A 12,060-nucleotide genomic window follows, 5' to 3' on the forward strand; every position below is an offset into this window, starting at 1 on the left:
TCTTTCATATATTGTGATATTAAATCTATTGAATTATTATTACTACTGTTGGATCTCATCAACTACACACTGTGACATCAAAGCAAAACAAAACACACAGTAAAGACACACACACACACACACACACACAAACATGTTGTTAATCATCTTGAGACACCTCAGATTCATCTAATCAGCGCCCTCTACGACTTTGCATGTGTACTGCAGTGACAAAGAATAAGTGCAAAATAAATGCAGTGTAATAAATACAAAATAACATTCCCCTCTGAAATGTAGTGTAGGAAGTACAAAGTACCTCACAAATCAAGTACGACACTATGCAAATGTGCAGAGTTACGTCTCATCTCTGTGTCTCTTTTCATATAGTGTAAATAGAGCAGAACAGAAGGCTGCATTCTTCTTCTTATTATTATTAGACCTCCTTCAGGCTCTTAATCTAAACCTGCCCAAGCCTCACATGTCCCTGGTCTCTAAGAACCACAAGACCGTGACTGCTCTGCCCCCCTGTGATGACCCCTCTCTTACTGGGCTCTGAGCCCTGTCATTTCTTGGCATACTAGTGCTGTGACTCTTGGCGCCCACACGTAGGGGAACGCCGGCAGAGTGGACGCTTTTACTGGCATGTGGCAACGTCGGCAATACTTTCTGAACTTGATCTCATGGCTCAGATTCAAAATAGATCCAGTGACACCACAGTACAAACTCGAAACTCTTTCTTTCTCCCTTTTTCTGTTTTCTGTTCCCCCCGCCCACACAGCTGTGTTTCAAACTTAAAGGGGCAGTTCACCAAAGAATCAGAAATAGACATTTTCCCGCTTACCTGTAATTTATTCATATGAATTGTTTTGGTGTAGTTAGTCAAGGTAATCTACAGACCTTGTTGTAGGAACTTTGACTACGAGAAGAGAGGAAAAATGTGTATTTTTTCAAATTTTGGGCTGAACTGTCCCTTTAAGAAAAGATAAAACCAAAGTGATCCTCCACTGATTGACTGATCTCTGATTTATCACCAACTCATCAACACACACACACAAACATTACGCAGGATCTTGTGCTGAAGTTGATCTTTTTTATTATTTAGATTGTATTTACAGTATGTACATTAGCTTCAGTCTCAAAAAGTGTAGCTATAAAAATAGCCTTTCATATTACCCTATGATGAAGATAAATTTAATATTACAAAAGAAAACTGTGTTTTTCAACACATATGGACCCAGGGCATCTTTTCCTAGTATGGCACAGTGTAACATCTGAGCCTTAATGGATCACACAGACTGCTGGAGAATTCAAACGTGACATGGGCTGCCTTTGGGGTTTAACAACCCCAGTCTCCACTGAACTCACTGAGCTAAAAGCATTAAACCTCCAAAGAAGCGTGGCTGATGCTCTGCTGGCTGGCTGGAAAACATCACAAAGAACTTGGGCCCCGCACTGTTGCAGTTTCTATCAATATGAATGCACAGGAAAGAGTGGAGGACGACCAGCCTGGTCCAGAAAACCCATGTTAAGATATCTCTGTATCTTATCAGTCAGAGCGAACGCCGAGCGGCTCAAAAGTCAAGAGCTCAAACGGATATCCATGCACAACACCACTCGGCACAAAAGTCATACATTTGTTCAGATCAGTACTACAGTACTTACAGCTTAACAAGGTGCAACATAAGTATTATTTTAAATAGTTCAAGTACTTCCGTGACATGAGCCTTTGGGTGAAGTTGCTACTGTAAGGCCTGGGTGACATTCCCTACACCAGATGCGACCTGGTCCTCTGAATTGTTCCCCTCCCCATACACCTGCTGTGGTAACCTTTCTGTTGCTTTGCAGCAGTCCACTCACATCCTCACATTTTCTTTTTAGACACAACATCACACCCACAACATGCTGGGTGCTGCACCCTGTCTCCACCTGCTTGTGTTCACTTACGCTTCCTGTTGCCGTCTCAGAGGTATTTGCGACAAGTACTGTCTGTATGAAGAACCCAAAAGGACAACAGGGACTGGACACCACATGCTACTGCTAAAACCAGGCTGAAATATGAGAAGAACCTTTGCTTCAGTCTGCAGATGACCCTCATGTGAAAGGCGTCCACATCTGCCTGGACAGATGAGGACATGACAATATGAACACAGAAATGCTGAAGGAGTCACAGTACGTAGGGCGCGAAGCACCAGTCCTGGAGGACATTTTCACTTGGCCACCTTAAAGTTGCTCAGATCGAGGGGCTCTTTGCTGGGTATACACCAGTCGTCAGCCTCTTGGCTCACTTTGTAGTTCTTCAGAGCAGTTTTGTTGTACACCGGCAGCCTCTCGATGGAGTCTGTGGACAGCGCCTGGAGGGACAAGAGGACAAGATGTAATTACCAACATCCTGTCATACCTGCGCCGGCTCCACAGGTTCACAGAGTTTATGTCAAACAGCAGCACAAGGCAGCGCTCTCTCTCTCCACGTTGTGCTGCAGACTTTCTAACTCTTGGTGTCTTGTCACAGTTTCATGCCTGATCACCAAGTCTGGCTCACCTTCAAGTAGATGACAGCGTCAGTGCCGTGGCCCTCCATGGAGTAGAGCTGCAGGTCCCCCTGGAAGTACTTAGCATAGAGACGAGAGATGGGCAGACCGTAGCCGAAGCCAGCCTGCACAGACAGAAACAGAGGGGATCAAGGGTTTAAGGAGGCTTTGTTCACTGTTACGCCGCAGCTGCAGCAGCCGCCAAAGCAACAAGCAGGTCTCCTGTCAAGTTCGCTTTGTGTATGGCAGGTCACTCATTTCTTTGAGAAAGAAATTATGCTAGGATTTCAATTTTTAAACAGGAAAGAGAACCTAAATAAAAAGGCTAAATGAGCAGCATTTGGATGCTTGTAGGCAGTACAGAAATGCAACAAAAAGGCATATGGCACAATTAACAGTAACAATACTTGTTTTTCAATACACGTAGGAGTGAAATGGAGTTAATAAATGCAGTTCTCTGCACCGTGCCGCCTGTATCTCTGCTTACCAGCGGAGGCCGTGTGTGCTCGCCTATCTGTGGAGCAGGAGCGGTGGAGTACATGTAGCTGAAAAGGTTCTCGATCCTTCGGAAGGGGACGCCACCACCCCTGTCGCTCACCTACAGATGGAGAGAGAATAATGATGAGGTCCCTGAACAGCGCTAAGCACCCGCCTGCCACGGACACTCGCCGTCAGACGGAACAACAGAAGCTAAGTGGCCTTCTGTTTGTTTCCTCTACATACTGTGAAGGTGAATGTGCAGGAGGAGCAGGGCCTGCATTTATCAAAGCCTGCTACTGGCAGAGGAGGAACATCAGAGAAAACACACAATAAGGGGAATCTATTACAGAGTGGTTCACTCGCTCGCCTTTTTCTCCTGAACTCCAGCTGGCTTCTCTTAACCTCCAGAGCTTTTTTATTCTTAGAATAATTTGCAACTGTTTTTACATCAAAAGAATTATGACTTTCTATGTCTTAGTGTGTAGTTTGAAAAATAGGAGTAAAAGTGAAATTACACCTCGAGCAGACCTGGAGTCAAACTAGTACTCATTTGGTGACATGTTTGTGTTCATCTGATGAGTCAAGGTCCAACATTCACTCAAAATAGTTCTTTGACTGCTGCTTCTCCAACTGTCATGTGGTGCTGGACAGGTAGCATACAGCAGGTTTATTTGAGCAGTTTGGCTGAAATCAGATCCTGCTGCTGAAGGAGAACCAACAGAACAACAACACTGAAACCACAAGCTGAAAGACAGTCAAACAGACCGGGCTCAGAAGAGCTGCAGAGTGTGGTGGAAATTCTCTGTGGATTTGTTGCTACAAGCAACACCTTTCAGGTCACACACAGAAACTGGATCTATTCTTCATCTAAAAATATTGTCTCGTCAGGGTTTAACTCTTACAGCTCACTTTAAGCAGTTTAACGTGTTTTGTTTATTGTGTGGTGCATTTGGCGACACACAGGCACTAAGAGAAGGTTTAAGAAGGCATCCAGCCAGTGAGCTTAATCTGATAAGAGCTTAATAGCTCATGTAATTGACGGTTAAGTCATTACATAATCAGTTTCGAGGAACATTCGAGTCAGCGGCCAAAAAAAAGGTGGTGCTCGTAGCGTTAAAAGCTGAGGCGAACTGCACTGTGTGTGCAACACAGCGGTATGATTAATTCATCTAATAACAAACTGATCTGCAATAACAAGTGTAAAAGATTAACTTGGCGAAATAATTGTGTCTTTACAGGCTTCATTAAACTTAATAAACATGTGCTGGTTCACAAAGAGCTTGCAAACATCCCAAACATCTCCCACAGGCTGATTTAAAGCTCTAATCCAGCTGCTTACGTTATGGGAGGAGACTCAGACAAACACACAGAACAAGCGAGACTGGATGCTGCATAGACTGTCAGAGTCATTTCAGCAAGCTGTGATTTGCATCCCACCTTGATCGACAAGTCCTCGCCTCCAAGAGACACCCGGACCTGAATGGGCGGGAGGTCGTTGCTGTTCTCGTGGGTCTCAATGGTGGCCCTCATGGCATTCTGCAAAAAGGAAAATACAGAACAATAAAACTGCTGATTTTTAAAATAATTTCCCATTTGTTTCTCACTATAACATCATCCAACATGCGTCGCACCTTAAAGAGCTCGAACAGCATGTGATACAGGTGGGAGGGCACGTACACGATGCTGATTGGAAGGTTCTTCTTGTCTGCACAGGAGAGGAGAGCAAACAGTGTTTCTTAATTCCATCCACTCCATTTAAAATTCATCACCCTCAGCACTCATGGATGCTCTCCATCAGTGGCAATTATTCTGCTCTGCTTTAGGTTTTAAGGTTTGAGAGGATGGAGAGGAAAGGGTCTTTGTGTCAATATTGTCCGATGCAGTCGGCGTGACCCACTTAGCCACACTTCAGCTTCAGTGCTATAATTAGAGGCCCCTCAGGTCCATCTGGCTGAAGGTTTTACATTACAAACACTCACACTGTACGTGCACAGAGAGGACTTGGCTCTAGCTGTTCTTTTTCTAAATCTTTTGCACAGACTATGAGGTCTTCTGCCCTGTGGGCTCTTGGCATTGACAGAAAAACTGGATTGTATTTAACCTGCCAGACTGAATCATTGTCAACTTACTGCTCATCTCCTGTAGTGTCAGATCAGGGGAGCGGAGATAGTACTGATCACACAGCATCTTGGCACTGTGGAAGGCATCTGGACAAAAGGACCACAGCGTTAATGTCAGTAATTATGAATAAATTAAACACCAAAGTTGGATTTAACGCAGCTCACCGAACACATCTAACCTCAGACATAATTCATATTTACCCTGGACTACATCTCCCACTTGACAGTGAGGGTCAATGCTCCCAATGGTGTTTGGGTGGACAGGGTTGGCAGTACCGTCGAAAATAAGAGCTGCAGAGGACAAAAAACATCCAGAAAGCAGAGGGTTAGCTGACCTTATTGGCTTACAAAACCTTTTACACGACAAAAGGACGTCACTTTGGTTCATCTTCAGAGAACAACTGCTGCATTGAGTCTCAGACGAGTATTCTTGTTTCCTCCCTGAGATCCCAGACTGCATTTTTTGTTGTTGTAGCGATAAGGACTCCTTGGTTGAACAGTTTTGCAGGGGGGCACTGACTGCCTCCCTGGTGCTGGTCTGGATGCATTTATTACACCGTTTGCTCTGAAAAACTCTGGCCCTTGGACAGGCGTAGTTGATGACCTTTGCTCTACAAACACATCAATCAACAACATCCTAAAGAAGACAATCTGCTGTTTGAGTCGTTGCAGCATTTGATCTAATGAATAAAAATTCTTCTGCATTTCCTTCTGTTTACATCCCCCATGAACTTTTCAGCACACGCTGCACGATTAAACATACATTTTATGATGTGAAGCCTAATTCGAGTCCAACTGCTGCCCAGGTGAGCAAAAGACATCCCACACAGAAATCTGTAATGAATTTGACAATTAAGTCTGTGCATCTTGGTAGACAGACACTAATTTTTCCCTTTGGGTGAGTGACAGTGAGGACAATAACCATTTCAGGAATCTAGTTCATAAATCTTCAAATCATCTTGTGTATGTTTGTTGGCTGTGTTGACTGCAAAGCCGGACTGTCTACAGGCTCAGTGCATTTTCAGACTGAACTTGACGGTGAACATTAAACGTTACTCACTGTGCTGGTTGATTAACATGCGGATAGAAATGCGGCTCATGTAGAAACGGTCCAAAAAGTACTGGATGTTCTGGTTGGTTACCGGGTCCTGGGGGAAAGCCTCTTTGTATTCTATGATTCCTTGGGCCATAGTCGGCACGACATCATTGTGCCTGTTTCTGATGGTAACTAAGGCATCGACAAATCTGTAGAAAAAGGACGTAAAGACATCCGGCTGTCATTAATTCTGGTACACAAGCAGGACCCCATGGCATCACACTTTACTGAAACCAGCCTGAAACAACTTGAGGCTTCATTTGAACATAAGAGTGAAGGAGTGCTCTGCAGGTGTAAAGAGACGTGACAACTGACTGCAGGTCAGCGGATTAGCATGACAAACAAGCTCTGAAAGAGAATCTTGCTTGAGCCAAAGGCTCCTGAACAGGCTCAGCGAATGTGAAACTTACTCTCCCAGGACTTTGTAGTCATCAGGATTCTTGTCCAGGAATTCTAGGATCTCCATCAAACTCTGGATGTACCTGACAAAAAAAAAAATCAGATGTAAAAGACGTCCACACACATAAACACATGTTGTGAAATGAGACAGCAAGAATGTTTATTAGTCTTTAATCTTTGTCAGGATGCTCTGGTCGTGGTGCTTTCATCACAAAGGAAAGAGAAGCGGACTCTCTTGAAAACACGGTCACGTGACGAGGCGAGAAACTAGGCTAAGGTTCACGGCTGAGAGTCCCCTCCCCCCTCGCCCAGCACAGGCCTACTTGGAAGGAATTCAACGCTGTCAGAGGGTGCTGTTTGTATGCATGACGTTATCACAGTGGGAAAATAAACTGTCCTACTGGAAGTAAACAGGTCAACAGCTGTTAGCCTCTCATTTGTCCAGTGATGAAATTTGGTATCAAGTATGGCTTCAGTGAATCACCACACAGACTTTTGTTCTGAGATGCTCAGTGTTCAGTGAAAAGGCACCACAGCTGTTATTGCAGCTGATGTTAGATAACTTTCCATTTCCCTGGTTTGACTTACCAGCTCTGCACCATTTTCACAGATGGGGTTGTGAGCAGTTTGTCGGGTAACAAGTTAATTTCTTTCATAATGTTTGAGAGTCTCACAGGCAGCTCCTGCCTCAAAAAGACAAAGGAGGTCTTCTCACAGGCATTGATGGAACCTTAACGAACACAGAAAAAGATAAAGATTAGAGCTGAAGAGATGCACTGGAGCACTCTGTGTTTGGGACTGTTGGCTGGATGAAACAAAAAAAATAATTAGCATCTCATTGATCATGGGAACAAACGTTAGCTCAAGTCCTAATAATAAATACTTCTATGACAAACGGGATATTTGCGTTGTTAATCGGCATTTGGCGCTGCAAAAAGTGACATTTCTTCCATGCAAACGTTCGTGTCGGTGACACTGAAATCCCGTGCAGAATCTGCCTGATAGCTCATGTGAAAGCCCTGACAGACGCTTAATGCCAATGAACTCGATGTGTCCTTCTCAGGGCCCAAGCAGCACAGCCTGAGCTTGCAACAGATATGATGCAACACTCTGCACTGTGACCACCACAACACCCCAGGCAAAGCGCGCAGCACGGCCCCTCAGCAATGCTCACCTCTACGGATATGCTCTGGATGTTCTGTCACAGAACTGCGCTGCATTTCTGATCAGATCAGATCACATCTATAGAGGTCGAACAGTCGTTCTTCCACCTAACTAAGTCCCTCATTACATCGAAAATGACCCATCTTGACGGGGATCGATACTCACCGAAATCGAGGAATTGCTTCATGGAGAGCGGAGAAGGAGAAAATTTAGAAAAATGTTCGATGTGTTTGGGCACACTGGCCAAGGAGGCGTTTTTCATTATAAACCTAACGAATTTCATTATTGCTTATGATGAACCACACCGTCCGAAGCTTTGCTACTTCTCCAACTGACCGAACTGCTATCATGCCGTCCAATGAAAACAGGAGGTGGCAATGGCGGAAAAGTATGGAGCTCCAGCCAATGGGAGGGCGGGGATTTTTATTTACGTTCCAGACTGGCCAATGGGAGTCGCCGGGGGAGGGATTTGTACGGTTCAGGCGCTCCCAGAGACTTTCCCCTGATTTGCTTACGTAAGTTTAACTAACTGCTCAGTCTTGACACAAACAACCACGTGAGTGAACAAATGAGGTGATTAGAGGTCACTGTGTCGCTGGTACTGCCTCTCACCAGTGGAGGAAAGTGTTCAAGATCATTTAACTGAGTATTTCAGCTCGGTAACTAGTGGCTTTTCAGTGGAAGAGATATTCACATCCTTAGCTAAAAGTAGCAATACTGCAGTATACTGTAGACTAATTAACAAAGAACTGCAACTGTCAAAGTATCAAAATACTTATTATGGACAAGGGCCCATTTTAAAAATAATAACTATAACTTTACAATAAATGTATGGGAAGCTGGAAAAGGTGACATTTCAATCTGAAATGTAATGCGGCTCCATCCATCTCCATCCTTATCTGGATGATACCACGGTCAGATGCCCTCTGTACCTTGTTTACTTCCTCCTCTCCTGATGGACAGAAGTTCAGCCTCTGTGAATGATTCTCTGGAAGCTCGCCATCTACGGTTTTGAATAGAAATGCCTTTGTCAGGGAACACAGCGTCCCGGTCAAATCTGCCATTGCATAAGCGGCGGCTGCGTCAGTCCAATTGGGATTGTCCTTGTAAAGCCAGCCTGTCCCACATCTCTTCCAAAACATTAGTTTACATCCTTTGTGAGTTGCATGTGGGAAGCAATAAAAGCCTGAATGTAATACTGCAGTGCAATGTCGGAAATCTGCACCTCAAAATATCACGGCTCGTTTCAGCTTTGCCAGCTCACAGCAGATAACGCTGATCCCTGCTAGACGATATTAAAACAAGTATTAGTCATATTGTTTTCAAGTGTCACTTGTTTGGCTTTTTTAGTGGTTGTTGTAGAATATGAGCTCCATCTAACAGGACTGAATCCTGTTACACCTCAGGGTGTTTTGAGCTGCTTTTAACAGAACATTTGCAATATGATGTTGACCTTGCAGTGTCTGGATTTAAATACTGGTGAGTTTACAAAAGAACTCGTCGGCAGCACATTTGAATCTGCCTGTCACAGCCAAACATGTCCTTCAGGCAGGTGAAAGACTTTGGTCAGCAGATTGAATTCATGATGAATTTTATCACCTGTGGAGATTTGTTTGTGTCTGACCACTGGACATTGAGGGCAGTAAATATATTTGAACAACTTAATTTCATATTCCCTCTTTATCACCCCATTTCACTCATCACTAATGTGAAAAATAGAATTTTTAATGTAAACAAATGATGTTTCTTAACTTAAAAGCATCCCAACATAGTGTGTGTGAAGTTCTCCAACGTGATACTTCTACTCCATGAGGCTTCAGGGGGAAACACTGAGCAGTTATAGATGGTAGCTACTTTGCATGTTCAGATTTTAAAAGACACGAGTGTTTTGAATATGAAACATTATAGACTAAACTACCAAATAAATGAGTTCCATCTCCGCCAACAACATTAAAGTACTGCAGATGAGCCAGATGTAACTGATCCACAATAAGCAGTTTATTCATTTAGGTTTCCATCAACATACAAGCTGATTCAGTTTCAGATTCAGATCCACAGAAATCCCTGATCTCAGTTTACCTTACATAAAAATGATTCCAATGAGCTTCAAATATGTAGATTTTAAATTTGGAAAACAGAACTGATATTGGATCAATAGCCAGGATCGGCAGTTTTACTACTGGGAAAGAAAAGGTTCGACCAGGATCCCTACACATCAGTCAAACGGGTCGTTCTTGTGCAAAATGAGTGCTTTCATTTTTGATGCTTCAAAGCACATTTCAGTGAAACCACTGGACTGATCTCTGCTTGTCTTATGTTGTGGCTTATTAGCTGCCAGTAAAGAGCAGCACCGCACACGTTTTATGAATCCATTAAAGACTGTAGCTCTTTCCAGTCTATACGTTTCATTTGAGTTTCATTCTGAAACCACTTCAGGCTGTCGCTGTTCACAACTGGCCCTGGAGACACATCTAGTGGAGAGTGCATAACTGGTCAGGGGTGAGGGTGCTGGGGGGGCAGTTGTTAGCTACCCCCAGTACTTTTCCGCTCTCCATTGGTCTGCATTCCTGCCGGTAGCCAGCTCCTATTCCCCACTGTCAACAAGCAGCAGGGGCATATCAGGCTAAAATGTTAGGGCATTCTGTCAGAGCCATATTGGGTGGGGGAGTGAGTAACTGGACAACAACAACTCCAGTGGAAATTTCCTGCCTCTGCAGGCCGGGAGAAGCTGTGGATGGCCCCTTTAGCAGAACTGGGGACGGATTTGCTTCAAAAGGATGCAACTTCATCATAACAAAAGATTAAAAGTTTGAATCAACTCAAGTTCTCATTACACGCTCCTGCTCTGAAAAGACCCAAACATTTAATAATTAATCAAGCCCATTGCATTTTAACAACTTGTCTGGCCGGTGTAATCATTACAGCATTGTAAGTGTGAGTGTTACGTTCCTATTCATGAAACAGCTGAACAACGTCCCACTAATCAAGAACATGAATTAAGTTTTTACATTGCCATTGTAATTATGCCAAAAGGAGCTGCTGGTAGTGAACAATGGAGCACCGGGCGGCACGTACAGGACAAAGAGAAAACTTAAGCACAAGCCTGGAGTGAACCTTCACAGGTTATGTGGTCTAAATCGACCAACATGTCAAAACAGAAGGAAAACTCGCAGATCTCTTCTGCCTCATCCTCTGCGGTTTGTCAGGCAGCAAAACTGTGCATCAGAGCCAACATCTGACCAGCATCTGTCTGGTTACTGCGCTGAATCGCAGCTGTCTGAACCGCCGCTCTGCGCCATCCATCATCCAGTGTGTCAATATCTGATCTCACAATTACAGCATGATCAAATATTGTGTTTAGCCACTCAAAGCACTTGGTTCACAGTTAAGAAAAGAGTGTTGTCTTGGTTAGATATTGGCCCAAAACACTGATCTGACTTATATGACAGGGCGTGTTTACTGACTCTGACAAAGAACGACATTTCCAGCAAACAGGGCTGCACCACGAGGCTTAGAAAGTGACAGGAAGTTTAACTTTACTCGTGACTTTACTGCTAATCTCAACCTAAAATTATGTTTCGTTTACTCGCAGTCACTTTCACTTGTTGATTTGTGATGAATGCTTTGTTGACAGCTCGCTGCTGCTGCTTTGTTACATGTCTTTTACAAATCATTTGTTGCCCACAGGCTAAAGGCTCAAAATATTCAGCTCCAGTTCCTCTGCCCACTGTGTGCTGGATGGACTTCAGTCCCCTGTGAGAGACAGCGAATAAGCATCAGCGAAGAAAGTGAATGAATCAGTGAATTCATCACGGCATAAAACACGCCTGTTTATATGGACGTTATGTTATATAAGAAAACACCCACAAGCATGTTGTTTCTTTGATGAAATGTGCGCTATGCAGTGTGAGGGTGATGGCTGCTCTTCCTCTGAGGGATAATTAATAGAAAAGAATATTCCTGAAATTAGATTTAGAATTAGAATATTCAGATTCAGGACTCGCTGGACTCACTGATTCAACTGAGGTAAATTTCTTTGAATCAAATTTTAATCTTAAACCTTCGTCTCTTGTGCCTGTTTCATCAGAAACAAAAGCCATGAACAGTTTTTTAAACAGCTTCAGTGTTTGTTTTTTTTTGTTTTGGAGATTAATTTCTGGAGTTTGGCACAACAGCACACTGTGACTCTGATGACTTTCCTCACATGATCACTGAGATGAATCCTAACGGAGAATTAAGTGAACAAACCACAAAAAATATTTCGATACACATAAGAAAGTCCTTCATTTAACAT

General features: G+C 43.6%; 1 protein-coding gene across 1 annotated transcript; it reads right to left on the minus strand.

The window, feature by feature from the left end:
- Positions 1–1,049: 1,049 nt before the first annotated feature.
- Positions 1,050–8,144, minus strand: pdk2a (pyruvate dehydrogenase kinase 2a). The gene is made up of 11 exons (XM_046377495.1): positions 7,932–8,144; positions 7,191–7,332; positions 6,614–6,685; positions 6,168–6,352; positions 5,309–5,398; positions 5,117–5,194; positions 4,619–4,692; positions 4,425–4,523; positions 2,995–3,105; positions 2,519–2,632; positions 1,050–2,330 (listed from the first exon to the last, which is right to left on the minus strand). The coding sequence occupies exons 1-11, from the start codon at positions 8,047–8,049 to the stop codon at positions 2,187–2,189; spliced, it is 1,227 nt and encodes a 408-aa protein (XP_046233451.1). The 5' UTR covers positions 8,050–8,144; the 3' UTR covers positions 1,050–2,186.
- Positions 8,145–12,060: the final 3,916 nt, after the last annotated feature.

This window comes from Scatophagus argus, chromosome 21 (genome assembly GCF_020382885.2).
Source record: "Scatophagus argus isolate fScaArg1 chromosome 21, fScaArg1.pri, whole genome shotgun sequence".
In the NCBI taxonomy this organism is placed as follows: Eukaryota; Metazoa; Chordata; class Actinopteri; family Scatophagidae; genus Scatophagus; species Scatophagus argus.

Coding starts and splice junctions, on each gene's coding strand:
- pdk2a (XM_046377495.1), bottom strand. CDS start 8,049: ATGAAATTCGTTAGGTTTATAATGAAAAACGCCTCCTTGGCCAGTGTG. Junction 2,633..2,994: donor AGCACACACGGCCTCCGCTG/GTAAGCAGAGAT, acceptor CTGTCTGTGCAG/GCTGGCTTCGGCTACGGTCT. Junction 2,331..2,518: donor ACGCTGTCATCTACTTGAAG/GTGAGCCAGACT, acceptor TTGTCCCTCCAG/GCGCTGTCCACAGACTCCAT.